The following is a 16,719-nucleotide window of genomic DNA, read 5'->3' as shown; positions in this document are numbered from 1 at the left end:
AGAATGCTAATCTACACTGGCTGACCTTGGCTCTAGGCGAGGAGGGAAGGCTTGAGAGCTATAGGGCCTTTCTACCAGTGTCAAGAAGAGACGGAACATTTAGAAAACGCTGACGTCATTTTCAGTTTATAACTTGTGGCAAAATGTGTATGAACTTAGTACTCTCTTGAATTAAACGCTGTTACCTGACTTTTAAGACCGGGGCTCTGTCCATTCTTATAAAATATAGGGTCTTACAAACCCTTCGAATGCATTGACAGAGTGTTTGATTTTGATTGGGAAATAAAACAGAGGAATTTAGAATTCCTTCAACAACAGGGCTGTGGGGTGAGACAGGGATGCAGCTTAAGCTTCACCCTCTTCAACATATATATCAACGAATTGGCGAGGGCATTAGAAAAGTCTGCAGCACCCGGCCTCACCCTACTAGAATCTGAAGTCAAATGTCTACTGTTTGCTGATGATCTGGTGCTTCTGTCCCCAACCAAGGAGGGCCTACTGCAGCACCTAGGTCTTCTGCACAGATTCTGTCAGATCTGGGCCCTGACAGTAAATCTCAGTAAGACTAAAATAAGGGTCTTCCAAAAAAGGTCCAGTTGCCAGGACCACAAATACAAATTCCACCTCGACACCGTTGCCCTAGATAACACAAACAACTATACATACCTCGGCCTAAAAATCAGCGCCACAGGTAACTTCCACAAAGCTGTGAACGAGCTGAGACAAGGCAAGAAGGGCCTTCTATGCCATCAAAAGGAACATAAAATTCGACATTCCAATTAGGATCTGGCTAAAAAATACTTGAATCAGTTCTATAATTCATTGTCCTTCATGGTTGTGAGTTCTGGGATCCCGCTCACCAACCAAGAGTTCACAAAATGAGACAAACACCAAATTGAGACGCTGCATGCAGAATTCTGCAAAAAATATCTTCTGTGTACAACGTTAAACACCAAAAAATGCATGTAGAGCAGAATTAGACCGATACCCGCTAATTATCAAAATCCTGAAAAGAGCCGTTAAATTCTACAACCACCTAAAAGGAAGAGATTCCCAAACCTTCCATAACAAAGCCATCACCTACAGAGAGATGAACCTGTAGAAGAGTCCCCTAAGCAAGCAAGCTGGTCCTGGGGCTCTGTTCACAAACACAAACAGACCCCATAGAGCCCCAAGACAGCCACACAATTAGATCCAACCAAATCAAGAGAAAACTAAAAGATAATTACTTGACACATTGGAAAGAATTAACAAATCAACTGAGCAAACTAGAATGCTATTTGGCCCTAAACAGAGAGTACAAAGTGGCAGAATACCTGACCACTGTGACTGACCCAAACTTAAGGAAAGCTTTGACTATGTATAGACTCAGTGAGCATAGCCTTGCTATTGAGAAACCTGGCTCTCAAGAGAAGACAGGCTATGTGCACACTGCTCACAAAATGAGTTGGAAACTGAGCTGCACTTCCTACCAAATGTAGAGACACATATTTCCCTCAGATTACACAGATCCACAAAGAATTCAAAAACAAACCCAAATTTGACTCTTATATCTACTGGGTGAAATACCCCAGTGTGCCATCACAGCAGCAAGATTTGTGACCTGTTGCCACAAGGGCAACCAGTGAAGAACAAACACCTTTGTAGATACATCCCATATTTATGTTTATTTATTTTCCATATTGTACTATTTGCACATCGTTACAACACTGTATATAGACATAATGTGACATTTGTAATGTCTTTATTATTTTGGGTATTCTGTGAGTGAAAAAAAAACAATAAAAATTGACATTACTGTTCATTTTTATTGTTTTCTTTTCACTTTTGTTTATTATCTATTTCACTTGCTTTGGCAATGTTAACATATGTTTCCCATGCCAATAAAGCCCTTAAATTGAAATGATATTAAAGAAAGGAGTAGCTCTGGCTAAAGTACGTAAAGAAGCTGCAAGATTATTCTACTCAAGATAGACCACAGCATTTCGTTTCAAATGGGAACAAATAAGTCATAGTGGGCAGAGCCAAGCACGCATGTATTTGATAGAAATCTAAACAACGCAAATTTTAAATAAACTTTTGCAAAGGTTAAAATCTACAAAACTCAGTCCACTCTGTTCGTAATAGATTCTAGTTTTGGCAACAGTAAACTGTATTGAGATAAAATGTTTCATCGATGAGAACATTTGCATAATTCCGGCCAAAATCCATCTCACTCCATCTTCTCCCACTGGGCTTCCTCTCATCGCCATATTTGGTAGTGAGCGGAAAACGCCAACCGGATGCTTCACACTTGTACTAACAGTGAAATATCTGGCTCATCTGTGGAAACAGCTTGCCTTTCGTTAGCTATTTAAACATCTATCTGTTGCTGATCGTTGTCCAAATATCACCATCAGGTAATTTGTATTATATATAAAATGCAGCTATCCAGAAAGTTGTAAACGACACCTGCCCTTATGTTCGTTTTGACGTCTGACAATGAAAAGCGTTGTTAGCCAATGTCGATGCTAACATAAACTAGCTAGTTAGTGGCCTGTTCGACATTGCAGCCAACAGTGTAGGCGGCTACCGACTGACTGATCTAAATAACTGTCCATTAAAATGTCTAGATCAGTCAGTCAATTCACCCATGCTACATTACGTTTTTGATGCTCTCGAACACGGCCAATGTTAGCTAGCTAACGTTAAATAGTTGACTTTCTACTCACATTTTATTTATCCATAAAAATTATCTAACGTTATCCTGTTACCTGGTTTTTATGTAAATGGTTGTGGTTATCTATATTACAATAGGCAACTGTAATTAATCGGAGTGAAGTTGTCTAGTTTTAGATAACCTTACACGAAACGGCGAACAAGCTAAGTTTGTTTGAGTTACGCATGATTGAGTAAGGGCCTTCGTTAGCCAAGTTGTCTAGGATAGCGTGCTGGAATTAGATGTCTGGCTATCATGACAGCGCCCCCTTCAACTAGCCATCTGTTTGGGAGCATCTAAGCGCTAGATATCTTAGTTTACGATTACATTAAATAGCTAGATACATTAACAATGTAATCTGAAGTGAGTTAGTTAGCTTCCTAGTTGCTCTATCCTCTTCCACCACTAAAAGCACTTGCCGCGTTCATGTACTAGTCGGAACTCGGAAATGTACGACTTGCTTACTGGTTGTCGTTATAATCGTGACGCGTTTAACCATTTGGCAAGTCGTACAATTCCGAGTTTCCTAGTTCAGACTAGACAATGAACATGGCAACTGTCATTTTGAATTAGTGCGTCTGTGGCCTGAGGTCAATTGTCGACTCTTGTGCGATTACGACAAGGTTTCATTACGTTTGACAAAAGTGTTGACTATTTGTTTACTGTAGGCCTAATTACCCGTAAAAGTTTGTTACTCTGCTGGGATTTTGGCCAAGGTGTATTAGCTAACAACAGTTGCTTACCGATAACTAAGTAAATCTGAGACGTAGCCAGAGATGGTCATGGTGAGACTGAGTGCTATATAAGAATTGAACTCAGGAAGCTCTTACCATAATCCCTTACAACCAAGTCAGTAAAAAGCTAAACCCCATCCCAGACCTTCGTAATGCCAGACTAATCATTACACGAATGATTGCTTTGCATAAGAGGAGGCTACATTCATTCAATTTCAGACCCACACAGTTAACGTTAGCTGTCCGTTGATCTGTCCAAGTATTTGATCCATAATATAAAGAATGAAGTGAAAAAAGTACATTTGTCTCGGGTGATTCAGCCAGATATCTTTTTTTTCACTTTCATTCCAGGACATATAGCTAGTTCAAATTTGATTTAATTTAGAAGGCTGTTTTTATTTCAATCCATTACTGTACTAATCAACAGTAATGCCTAATGTCCATCACATATTTGTTTTGTTTCAGGAAATTTTACTCCAGGAACAGGGTCCAACCAAGTCCAGACAAGATGAACATGTTTGATCGGAATATACATTTTGATTCCCTTTTTAAATTTTCCCAAATGTAAGTAACTTGCTTGGTTTACTATTTCCACACACTATCTGACAACATTAAGGAGACTTACTGGCATCATTAGTGTTGTCATCATGAGTCAGTCATTGAACAGAAGCAGTCTGTACTGGTCACTAACAGGCTTTGCTACTGTTGCAGGCATTGATGTGTTACTAAATTACAATATGACTAGATTAGTCCTAACTGATGAGTTGGACATTTTATGTTAAAATACATTTTCTGTAGAGCTAAACCTGTTCCTCATACAATAAAAACTCTCCGCTTGATCTCACCTCCTGCTCCACTCAGGCTACAAGCATACCTGATTCTGGGTGGGTTGGGTGTAGTGATAGATCAATTCTCTGTTGATGTTAGGCTTTGTGGGTGTTGCATGTGATGTGCACTACCGTTAAAACGTTTGGGGTCATTTAGAAATGTCCTTGTTTTTGAAAGAAACCCTCATTTTGTACATTAAAATAACATCAAATTGATCAGAAATGCAGTGTAGACATTGTTAATGTTGTAAATTACTATTGTAGCTGGAAATGGCAGTTTTTTAAATGGAATACAGAGGCCCATTATTAGAAACCTTCACTCGTGTCCCAATGACGTGTTGTGTTAGATATTCCAAGTTTATCATTTTAAAGGGCTAATTGATCATTAAAACACCCTTTGCAATTATGTTAGCACAGCTGAAAACTGTTGTCCTGATTTAAAGAAGCAATAAAACTGTCCTTCTTTAGACTAGTTGAGTATCTGGAGAATCAACAATTGTGGGTTCAATTAGTCTCAAAATGGCCAGAAACAAAACTTCCTTCTGAAACTTGTCAGTCTATTCTTGTTCTGAGAAATGAAGGCTATTCCATGCCAGAAATTGCCAAGAAACTGAAGATCTCGTACAACGCTGTGTACTACTCCCTTCACAGAACAGCGCAAACTGGCTCTAACCAGAATAGAAAGAGGAGTGGGAGTCCCCAGTGCACAACTGAGCTAGAGGACAAGTACATTAGACTGTCTAGTTTGAGAAACAGACACCTCAAGTCCTGAACAGGCAGTTTCATTAAATAGTACCCGCAAAACATCAGTCTCAACGTCAACAGTGAAGAGGCGACTCCGGGATGCTGGCCTTCTAGACAGAGTTCCTATGTCAAGTGTCTGTTCGACCATCTTAATCTTTTCTTTTTATTGGCCAGTCTGGGATATGGCTTTTTCTTTGCAACTCTGCCTGAGACATGAAATACATAGAGAAGATTAAGAGAGATGTGTGTGTATGTGCATGTACAGTGCCTTGCAAAAGTATTCGGCTCCCTTGAACTTTGCGACCTTTTGCCACATTTCAGGCTTCAAACATAAAGATATATAACTGTATTTTTTTGTGAAGAATCAACAACAAGTGGGACACAATCATGAAGGGAACGACATTTATTGGATATTTCAAACTTTTTTAACAAATCATTTGAGTCAATTGGAGTTGTACCTGTGGATGTATTTCAAGGCCTACCTTCAAACTCAGTGCCTCTTTGCTTGACATCATGGGAAAATCAAAAGAAATCAGCCAAGACTTCAGAAAAAAACCATTGTAGACCTCCACAAGTCTGGTTCATCCTTGGGAGCAATTTCCAAACTCCTGCAGGTACCACATTCATCTGTACAAACAATAGTATGTAAGTATAAACACCATGGGACCACGCAGCCGTCGTACCGCTCAGGAAGGAGACGTTCTGTCTCCTAGAGATTAATGTACTTTGGTGCGAAAAGTGCAAATCAATCCCAGAACATAAGCAAAGGACCTTGGGAAGATGCTGGAGGAAACGCGTACAAAAGTATCTACATCCACAGTAAAACAAGTCTAATATCGACATAACCTGAAATTCTGCCCAGCAAGGAAGAAGCCACTGCTCCAAAACCGCCATTAAAAAATAAAAGCCAGACTATGGATTGCAACTGCCCATTGAGAAATATTGACATATGACCCCAAGCATACTTCCAAAGTTGTGGCAAAATGGCTTAAGGACAACAAAGTCAAGGTATTGGAGTGGCCATCACAAAGCCCTGACCTCAATCCTGTAGAAAATTGGTGGGCAGAACTGAAAAAGCGTGTGTGAGCAAGGAGGCCTACAAACCTGACTCAGTTACACCAGCTCTGTCAGGAGGAATGGGCCAAAATTCACCCAACTTATTTTGGGAAGCTTGTGGAAGGCTACCTGAAACATTTGACCCAAGTTAAACAATTTAAAGGCAATGCTACCAAATACTAATTGAGTGTATGTAAACTTATGACTCACTGGGAATGTGATGAAAGAAATAAAAGCTGAAATAAATAATTCTCTCTACTATACTTTGGACATTTTACATTCTTAAAATAAAGTGGTGAGCCTAACTGACCTAAGACAGGGAATTGTTACTAGGATTAAATGTCAGGAATTGTGAAAAACTGAGTTTAAGGCTAAGGTGTATGTAAACTTCCGACTTCAACTGTGTGTGTGTGTGTGTGTGTGTGCGCGCACACACGTACGTGTCTGTGTGTTCCTCATACAGTACAACTCTCCCTTCTGTCTCAGCTCCCGCTCCACTCAGCTGCACCTGAAGAATGTCTACTCCAGCCTGGCCCTGTGCATGTTTGTGGCTGCAGCTGGAGCCTACGTCCACGTCATCACCAGACTATTCCAGGTAAATGGAGATAATGGTAGTCATAGGAACAAGTACAACCAAACTGAAGCACTCTATTAGTGTTGTAAGTATTAAGAACACTTAAGTGTGGAGTTTGGGGTAGATTTCACAAAAGAGGGCCATATAACATATGATTGTGTGGTAATGTTTCGTAATTGACAATCACCATTTATCTTATTACATTATAATAACGGTTGCTGTGTGTTTTATGTCCATTAGGGTGGGCTGTTGACAATAATGGGCTCCCTGGCCATGATGGTCTGGCTGACGATGACCCCCCACTGCCCTCAGACGGAGAAGAAGAGACTGGCTATCCTCTCTGGCTTTGCCTTCTTCACAGGTAATCTGTTGTGGACAGATCTACGTAAATATAACTGGTAACGTAGAGTCTGTCGGGAAGGAATGGGACGCGTAGGATAACGAGCAGCAGTAGTTTCGTTGTTTGCGTTTTCCGTCACTGGTTATTTGGACAATAACGATTTCGCAGGTGTTAGCATTTTTTGGAAGGGGAGGGGACAATCAGCCCCGTAACTTGCAAAGAGGGGGTGGAGCTCCTCGTTCCAGTTCCGCTCTGTTTTAGCATCTCTTGATCCCTTCTCTTAACACCTATGGACCCAGAACTTAATTGAGCAGCTGAGCAATTACACAAGACTTTAGTTCTGGGTTAACCAAGGTTACTTGACATCTGGTTACCGAGGTTACTTGACATCTGGTTACCAAGGTTACTTGACATCTGGTTACCAAGGTTACTTGACATCTGCCTCATAGCGCTGTCAGAAAAGGGCCTACACTGTGTGTGTGTGTGTGTACTTTTTCACTCACCCTCATGCATTTTAAAAGCTTTGGATTGGTGCAAACATGGCTGGAGGGAGTTGCCACCATATTCCTTACACCAGTCCATTATTTTCCTTACACCAGTCCTAATAAATCCTTGAGGGGGAGGGTACGAGTGCACACTTCCAAAGAAGGGTAGAGAATCTAGCGCTGTATCTAGCGCTCCAGTTTCAACTGTTCTGCCTTATTATTATTCGACCATGCTGATCATTTATGAACATTTGAACATCTTGGCCATGTTCTGTTATAATCTCCACCCGGCACAGCCAGAAGAGGACTGGCCATCCCACATATGCTCTCTCTAATTCTCTCTTTCTTTCTCTCTCTCGGAGGACCTGAGCCCTAGGACCATGCCCCAGGAATACCTGACATGATGACTCCTTGCTGTCCCCAGTCCACCTGGCTGTGCTGCTGCTCCAGTTTCAACTATTCTGCCTTATTATTATTCGACCATGCTGGTCATTTATGAACATTTGAACATCTTGACCATGTTTTGTTATAATCTCCACCCGGCACAGCCAGAAGAGGACTGGCCACCCCACATAGCCTGGTTCCTCTCTAGGTTTCTTCCTAGGTTTTGGCCTTTCTAGGGAGTTTTTCCTAGCCACCGTGCTTCTTCACCTGCATTGCTTGCTGTTTGGGGTTTTAGGCTGGGTTTCTGTACAGCACTTTGAGATATCAGCTGATGTACGAAGGGCTATATAAAATAAATTTGATTGAATTTGAATCTAAACGCAGCCTATGTATTTTTAGCTATTGTAGTGGTCATGTGCTGACATTTTGTTTTGTTTTCTTCTCCATTCCAGGTGTTGGTTTGGGCCCAACCATGGATTACATCATCTCTATTAACCCTAGGTAAAATGACAATAATGATCTGTATGTAGCTAGTTTCCTTTTGACTGAAGGTTTTTTTCTAAATGTTTCTCATATCTACTCTCCTTCTCCAACCAGCATCATAGTTACAGCCTTCCTGGGGACCGCCATCATCTTTGTGTGCTTCACACTGAGTGCTCTTTACGCCCAGCGTAGGAGCTTCCTCTTCCTCTGGGGTAAAGTGTTGTCTGCTGCTAACCACATTGTGTAATGTAAAGGAATTGAAACTATAGAACGTAAACTTGCACACCTTGACGTGCTACTAGGTCAGATACATGGAGAAAATAGTCTAGTCATTACCAGTGTCCTGGAGTTTTATTTTTTATTAAGGGACTGAAACGAATCACTCCGGTTTTAGTGAAACTGTACTGTTGTACAAAATAAATGTTACTAAATTAAAATACCCCATGTCTGCCTTTCAGGTACTCTGACATCCGGATTGTCCATCCTGCTCCTGGTCTCTTTCCTCAACATGTTCCTGGGGTCTGTCATGTTGTTCAAGGTAAGAGGAAAACAACCTACTATAGTCATGTTTGCATTGTTTTGAATAATAATAATAATACTATACACAGTGCTGTCCAACACTACTCTTTATGGACAGTTATAGTATGACTTACTAGTTGTCATTTTTACCAATCAAGCATTTTTGTGTGTGTAGGCTCACATATACCTTGGCCTGGCCATCATGTGTGGATTTGTGCTGTTTGACACTCAACTCATCATTGAGAAGGCTGAGATGGGAGACAAAGACTACATATGGTAAGGGGGACACACTTTCTTGACCTGGTGAAGAGGGTGGGGGACTAGTTGTTGAAACAGTCTTTTGCCATTGTGATCTGGAATTTACAAATGGGTGTGTCTGTCAGGCCATGCAATCTTTCCTTATCTAACACGGTAAAACGTAGAGTAGGGTGGGTATACAATGCAATTGGTATGGACTTGGTATTATGTAGACTGTGTCAATAGCTTGGCTCTTTTACAATGAGCTTTTCAAGTGTTTTATAAGATATTTGTTAACTCTTTTCTCTCTTCACCCTATTGAAGGCACTCTGTGGATCTCTTCTTGGACTTTGTGACTATCTTCAGGAAGCTAATGGTTATTCTGGCCATGAATGAGAAGGTACAATACTGGCAAGGGTGCTCTAACACAGTGCATTTTTATATAGTATACCAACTATACTATACTTCCACTAACTCTTATACACATTGCTATGTTTTGAACAATCTAATAACATGCACATAGGACCAGAAAGCATCTTAAATACTACGTATGATTAGCCAGCATAGTGTACCTTAGTAATCTTGTACTTTGCACTGCCAGGTTAAACATGGTTTGAGGTTAGTTAGGTGAGAATTTGTCTGTTTTATGTAGAACTGTATTGAAAATATGTTATTTATTTAGCAGGACAACAAGAAGAAGAAGTAAATTAAGTGGAGGAAAGATCTGTGACCTGGAATTGCATCAGGAGTGCGTCTGGTGCATTCGCCTTAACTGCTTGATCATTCTGAATTATTTAGACCCTGATATGATTTTGTTCTTTGGTATATTGTCTTCATTTTTAGGAACCGATTGGTTGCATTTGGAATTTGACTTTGTCATAAGGTTTGATGTCTTTGAGCTTTGATGTAAAGGTCTAGAAGTCCCATTTTGAAGGGACCGTGTAGTTGCTTTGAAGTAATTAACACAGACTTATTTTGATAGTTATTTTCACATTGTGTTGAGGAGACGATTATAATTTTTTTTATTTTCCATGTGAACAATGCCTCAAATTATTAAAGGCCACTTTTTATATACCTACTGATAAGTACAATAACAGTTTGCATTTGTGGGACCTCTTCAGCAAATGTTAATATAATGGAAATGGATACATTTACTGCAAAGAGGATGATAATTCTGTGAATATTATCTGTTCAGTTGGGAATTCTGCCACTTAAATAACCCCCCACACCATATTCGTCTCATAACGATGACATCGCAGGATTTCAACGTTGTGATGAATGAAGAACATGAGTTCGTAGGGTGGTCATTTACATGGTTTATCATTGTTATTAGCATACCGGTATAACAAATATTGCTACTTCTATTACAGTACAAACCCTTTCTAGGACATTTATTTTATGTCTGTTAACTGATCAGAGTAATTTACTGGTTTCATTTAAGGCATTGTCTTTCTCAAAGTGAGGATGCTCTTATATCAGTATTTTTATTTTGTAGGTTGTCATTTAGGGAATGTTCTCAGAGTTTTTTTTTATAAGATGCAAACGATTGCATTCGAGGATTTTAATCATGTTAAATATCCAGACCTGGCCCAAAGCACCTCAATCAACATAAAAAATGATTGCTATAGGAGTTGTATGGTAATTGCTGGTGGTGTTGTCCGCTATGGTGTCTAGAAAGTGATATATATTGATTGACTTGTGTTGAGGAAGTGTAATATATTTTTCCAGATATTTATTTTGTCAAGCTTGTTCTGTCTTTTCCTTACTAAAAAAAGATTCAGTGCTTGAAACGGGTGAACAGTAGAGAACCTGTGTTTCATGTGCTATGGATTTTATTTTATGTATTGAGGTGAAATGAAATAAATAAATCCCACTCATCTTAGAGGAATGTCCAGGAGTAACAAAATTGATTTACAAGGTGCACTTACAGTTTAATTGAGAAGGTATGGCATTTCTGCCAAATTCAAACTATTCCGGTCAATTCAGTCACTGAAGCACATGGCATAGCATCCAATTACCAGTCCGAACTAGTCCTCTTCTACCCATTAATTCTGCGTCCTTGGCTAAAGGACGAGCTGTTACGAATGTTTCTTCCTTGATGTTGAGGGGAATCAAGATGCAGGGAAATTAACTGTTTCCATTCTGATATGTGTCATAGTCCTTAGGTTTTCAACATTGGTTGAATGAAATTGAACAGTCAAAGATCCTCCCTGCTAGGCTTTATTTTCTTAAAGTGCCAATAACAATACAGGTTTACCAAACTATTACTTCTCATCTGAGGATTTTACGGTTTCAAAAATTAAATAACTGCTCTCTTATACTGTGAAAACTTTTGTTTTTCCAGGAATTGCTGTTGTAAATCTGCTAAATTAATGTAAGAATAAAAACGTGTTAAAATAAAGTTTAATGGGACTTGTAATTTATGTTCATTATGATTTTTTATGGGTTGCAAAGTATCACACACATCCCAAGGGTTTTTTAATCCTTAGTCTATTGACACACCTGTGCATCAATCTAATTAACATGATAAAAACATCCCCATCAAAATCTGTCAGTTTAAGATTTTTTTGTTTGTTGCATGGGCTTCATCTCAATCCACCACATCAGCCTTTGTCAGCCTTCCAAATATGCGGTGGAAAGTGGCTACAGGACTGTCAGACCAGGAGACATCCCAAAAGTCGGTATTCTCACAAAAACCTCTGTAGCATCCTAACAGTTTGGCCTTTAACTATTTTGACCACTATGGAAAGAGTCCTGTGGGACTCGCCTGAAGTCAGTACCGCCGATGTGGCAACTTCTGTCTCTACCGTCCAAACTGTTTGGACAACAAACTAATATGCTAATTTGCTCTTCAACCCCCACAAATGTCATGGGACTTGTCTCAAGGTAACCCATACAAATGTTATGGGACTTGTCTCAAGGTAACCCATACAAATGTCATGGGACTTGTCTCAAGGTAACCCATACAAGTGTCATGGGACTTGTCTCAAGGTAACCCATACAAGTGTCATGGGACTTGTCTCAAGGTAACCCATACAAATGTCATGGGACTTGTCTCAAGGTAACCCATACAAATGTCATGGGACTTGTCTCAAGGTAACCCATACAAGTGTCATGGGACTTGTCTCAAGGTAACCCATACAAATGTCATGGGACTTGTCTCAAGGTAACCCATACAAGTGTCATGGGACTTGTCTCAAGGTAACCCATACAAATGTCATGGGACTTGTCTCAAGGTAACCCATACAAGTGTCATGGGACTTGTCTCAAGGTAACCCATACAAGTGTCATGGGACTTGTCTCAAGGTAACCCATACAAGTGTCATGGGACTTGTCTCAAGGTAACCCATACAAATGTCATGGGACTTGTCTCAAGGTAACCCATACAAATGTCATGGGACTTGTCTCAAGGTAACCCATACAAATGTCATGGGACTTGTCTCAAGGTAACCCATACAAATGTCATGGGACTTGTCTCAAGGTAACCCATACAAATGTCATGGGACTTGTCTCAAGGTAACCCATACAAGTGTCATGGGACTTGTCTCAAGGTAACCCATACAAATGAATGGAGGTAGTTTTGTGGCAACAAAAAAGCTGTTAAATATGTAAAAAAAAAAAAAAAAATCCTAAGCTTATCTCCGAGATATTAGGACAGACACTTAAACCATATTCCTTATGTCTTTTTTTGCCATGTATGAATGTGTTATTCAATGTGTTTCTATGGGCTATAGTAGTAAAGGCCAAATTCAATATTTTCTTTTTTGAATATATTTTTTGATACATAGTGGTTCTAAAATTCAAAATCAAATTGCTTAATGATCCATGGTTTGAGCACCTTAAAACAATTATACATGTTATCTTTGTAGACCAATTTCACTTATGTTTGTCACTCTTTTTGGTCAATGGAGCCATATGTGTCAGTCAGCCCTGTTGGTAGATTGTAGAATCTCTGTCCACAGTAGACCTAGTTTTTCCAGTCATCTCTCAGGGCAGTGTCGGTTGGCTCCAACGCAAGGCATCTCCACATCTGAGAACCTTCTATCCAATCCAGCCAATACTAGTGTCCACATCAGGGAAGTGTTCCCATGGCAACAGTGATGATGAGGAGAGTAGTGGGTCTAGTGGGAGGATGGGTGGGGGCCAGGGAAATCCTGGGGGGGCGGGGTCCGTTGCAGAGGGGGGTGTTACAGCAGCTGATGCAGACAGAGCCCACCCGACCCGGGACGCAGAAGGACTGATACCCTGCTGATACGATCAGACAGGTGGAGAAAGAGGCACAGGTCTTCCTGTAGGACACACCTGGAGAGAGAGAACACTGAAACATCAAAACCAGCCAAATGTTACACAAGTCAAAGGGTGCAATTTTGTTTGTTATTTTTAAACAACAAAGATATTTTTTTATATTACTATTAACCCTGCTAGAATGGATTCAGACTTGACAGCAAAAAAAGTTCACCAGGCTCACCATTTTCACCCACAATCACCTCCTTCTGACAGGCATTCTGGATGTTTGCTGTGCAGTTGACAATGAACTTTGGAGCTGAACAGTCATTGTCCAACAGAGTCTCTTCACAGTGGTAACACTGCATCTGAAAAGGCCAGCCTGACACACACGCATGCTTAAAATACATGGAAGGAAACATCTAGTTATGGTGCAATACAACATGGAAGCGCATTCACGTGTTTCCAAGCAACGTCCATGGAGATAAATGCAGTGCAGAATATCCACAAGAGGGAGCCATTTCCTTCTGTTGATGCCTCTATTCCTTCTCTAATACGAAGACATGACCATTTGCTAGTACCCTTTTCAATTAGCATGGGTTTAAACCCTCTAAAAATGCTACAGCTATTGCTTTGACACTGTTTCTCGTTTTAACACCATATTATTATGACCACTGTCTCAGCAAAATAGGGAGCGATCATCACATGCACCTTCAAGTTTGAAAGCTATCCAATCACTGCCACCATACAGAGAATCATTAGTATTACGAATCCTTGGCAATCAGTAGTCACCCAGCTCTGATCAACATAGATGTTTGGAGTTGATCTGTTGTTCGTCCTCTGACTATCTGGGCTGGATTGGTGTTTATTTATTTTACATTTATTTAAAAAAGGTGTCACCAATGAGACCAGGGTCTCTTTCGCAACGGAGACCCACACATACATAAAAACGAACTAAATACAGTACAACAAACAATCAAGAAAAACAGCCACATTCCTCGGCAAATAGTTCCCCAATCAATATTTTAAATTGCCCAAGTGTTATCAGAGCATCCAATTGCAGTGTATTTTGCAATTGGTTCCAGCAATGAGGTGGATTAAAAAAACCAAAAATGACGTATTTCGGTGGAAACCCAAGGAACCTCAAGAGTTAACCAATCCTGGGAGCGGGTTTGGTTTCTCATGTTTTTAAAAAAACTTTAACAACGAAGTTAGGTAAATTGGAAGCTTGTGTAGTAGGGGTTTTTAAGCAGAAAGATAGTAATGAGTTGATCTACGGGACTTTAATGAGGACCAGCCTACCTTTTGATACAGGATGCAGCGGTGAGTATTAAAACTGTCACCAGTGGCAAAACGAATGGCGCTATGGTAGACGACATCCAAAGGTTTACGAGTAGAGGCTAATGCAATCTGTTATGCCAGCATGATCTGATGGGTATTGCTTGCAACTCATGAACAACATTATAGCAGCACGTTGTAAAACACATATCTCTATACAGCTCCACTATTTTGAAATCGTATTACTATTTTTCTGTGCGATTGCATCCTATATGCATGGTTCAACATTGATCTGTCTGTTTGTAGGGTCATCTACCATAAAGAATAATCCAAAGTGGCCACACATACAGTATGATTATTGCATTATCCACATTTCAAACAAAGAGATTAACTGGTCTAACTATAGGCTAATGCTGTTGGAGCAGAAATTATTCATGCGTCTGTCTAAATGACAGAGACTGGTTTCACGATTTTGTGTTTATGACAGGTTGTCTCAGACTTCAAAGGTAAAACAAGTTAAATAAATCATTCACTTCTGTCAATGTTCGTAATTGTGCATGGTTAGCTTAAATTTAAAACGATTGCATACATATTTAGTCTGCATTTTAGTTTAGAAAGTAAAATAAAATAAATTTGTGAGAAGCCTTCCCACGCCTAAAGGCTGCATTCTTAATTTGAGAGATTTTAGGGCACCGAGGCAATAATTGAGAAAATAATCAATACTGGGGATTGAAAATATTATACATAATATAAATAAACCTACACTGAACTGTACAAAAGAGAAACAGTAGATATGTACCTGAGCAGAGGACGCATCCACATAGAGAAGCTAGGAGAACAAACGATTGCATCTTCCATAAACTCCATCAAAAGGTTACTGTGTCTCCCAAAAAATATTACCCAGGTGTAAGGTTAGGCTAGACTTTAATTCACGCCTGATAAAGTATAGTGAAAGCAGTAATATCACCAGTAAGCGTCCAGTAGCCGAAATTGGATCCAGTGGGTGGGCTTGCGTTTCCTAACTTGGATGCGGTGAGTGCGCTCTTGTGGGCAATCAATCTCAGAGTGCTGTGTGTAGTGATGTACAATTCGCAAACGATTCGTTCCTTTTGAACAACTCTTTTTACTGACTCGAGAGTCATGATTCATTTTTCTGAGTGACTCGTTCATTTTAGTCGTACATTGTTGACCTGCTAGTGCTGGTCGCAATGGGCCCTACAGGAGGATTAAGAGCAAATGTATAAAAGTGGCCGTACATAATTTACCGCGATACAGCCACCAAAGACATCAGGGCTTTCATACTTCTTGCGCTTAGTGGAGCAGAGCTATTGCGAAGGAAGTTGTCAAGGAAGTGAGTTTGTGTTCAAAGGCGCTGCATGGTGAATCTTTCGTCTGCATTGGGTTTGACACTGCTTATGCAGAAGTCAGGGCATTCATACTTCTGACACTTCGCCAAGCACCACAGACAGAGCTGTTGTGAATGAAGTTGTCAAGGAAGTGAGTTTATGTTTATACAGGACGTCCTGCCCTCACCTACTGTCAACCAATCATGTCAACGCAGCGCTATTGCCCTCTACATTTAAAAAAATCATATTCTTTAAATAATATTTGTTATTTTGTACAACAAATCAATACATAAAGCACATGAGGGAACACAAGCATACATAGATAACAAACAATGGACAATCGAGCTAGGGGGTACAATATCACATTACAATTACACAAGGACCTTAAGGGACATACATACAAGTGCCTTGCGAAAGTATTCGGCCCCCTTGAACTTTGCGACCTTTTGCCACATTTCAGGCTTCAAACATAAAGATATAAAACTGTATTTTTTTGTGAAGAATCAACAACAAGTGGGACACAATCATGAAGTGGAACGACATTTATTGGATATTTCAAACTTTTTTAACAAATCAAAAACTGAAAAATTGGGCGTGCAAAATTATTCAGCCCCTTTAAGTTAATACTTTGTAGCGCCACCTTTTGCTGCGATTACAGCTGTAAGTCGCTTGGGGTATGTCTCTATCAGTTTTGCACATCGAGAGACTGAAATTTTTTCCCATTCCTCCTTGCAAAACAGCTCGAGCTCAGTGAGGTTGGATGGAGAGCATTTGTGAACAGCAGTTTTCA

General features: G+C 40.0%; 2 protein-coding genes across 3 annotated transcripts; one reads left to right on the top strand and one right to left on the bottom strand.

Annotated features, from left to right (window-relative positions):
* Window positions 1-2,248: 2,248 nt before the first annotated feature.
* Window positions 2,249-11,482, top strand: LOC110528237 (probable Bax inhibitor 1). Of its 2 annotated transcripts, none has more exons than XM_021610124.2 (10): window positions 2,249-2,399; window positions 3,898-3,996; window positions 6,546-6,654; window positions 6,874-6,994; window positions 8,295-8,343; window positions 8,440-8,537; window positions 8,784-8,863; window positions 9,020-9,120; window positions 9,406-9,481; window positions 9,764-11,482. In XM_021610124.2, exons 2-10 carry the CDS (start codon window positions 3,941-3,943, stop codon window positions 9,785-9,787), a joined length of 714 nt encoding a protein of 237 aa, XP_021465799.1. In that variant the 5' UTR covers window positions 2,249-2,399; window positions 3,898-3,940; the 3' UTR covers window positions 9,788-11,482. The 2 variants fall into 2 exon arrangements, with proteins under 2 accessions (XP_021465799.1, XP_021465800.1); XM_021610125.2 differs by having other exon boundaries at window positions 2,312-2,399; window positions 9,767-11,482.
* Window positions 11,483-12,642: 1,160 nt separating this feature from the next.
* On the bottom strand, window positions 12,643-15,639 carry LOC110528238 (ly6/PLAUR domain-containing protein 1). The gene is made up of 3 exons (XM_021610126.2): window positions 15,383-15,639; window positions 13,550-13,687; window positions 12,643-13,383 (listed from the first exon to the last, which is right to left on the bottom strand). Exons 1-3 carry the CDS (start codon window positions 15,432-15,434, stop codon window positions 13,154-13,156), a joined length of 420 nt encoding a protein of 139 aa, XP_021465801.1. The 5' UTR covers window positions 15,435-15,639; the 3' UTR covers window positions 12,643-13,153.
* Window positions 15,640-16,719: the final 1,080 nt, after the last annotated feature.

This window comes from Oncorhynchus mykiss, chromosome 7, assembly GCF_013265735.2.
Source record: "Oncorhynchus mykiss isolate Arlee chromosome 7, USDA_OmykA_1.1, whole genome shotgun sequence".
Lineage (NCBI taxonomy): Eukaryota > Metazoa > Chordata > Actinopteri > Salmoniformes > Salmonidae > Oncorhynchus > Oncorhynchus mykiss.
This window is presented reverse-complemented; position numbering and strand designations above follow the sequence as displayed.

Bases quoted from the DNA above. Each gene is read 5' to 3' on its own strand.
- LOC110528237 (XM_021610124.2), top strand. From the start codon at position 3,941: ATGAACATGTTTGATCGGAATATACATTTTGATTCCCTTTTTAAATTT. The intron at 3,997-6,545 runs GTAAGTAACTTG...CTTCTGTCTCAG, and splicing joins CTTTTTAAATTTTCCCAAAT to CTCCCGCTCCACTCAGCTGC. The intron at 8,344-8,439 runs GTAAAATGACAA...TTCTCCAACCAG, and splicing joins ATCATCTCTATTAACCCTAG to CATCATAGTTACAGCCTTCC.
- LOC110528238 (XM_021610126.2), bottom strand. From the start codon at position 15,434: ATGCAATCGTTTGTTCTCCTAGCTTCTCTATGTGGATGCGTCCTCTGC. The intron at 13,688-15,382 runs GTACATATCTAC...CGTGTGTGTCAG, and splicing joins TGGATGCGTCCTCTGCTCAG to GCTGGCCTTTTCAGATGCAG. The intron at 13,384-13,549 runs GTGAGCCTGGTG...CTCTCTCTCCAG, and splicing joins GGTGATTGTGGGTGAAAATG to GTGTGTCCTACAGGAAGACC.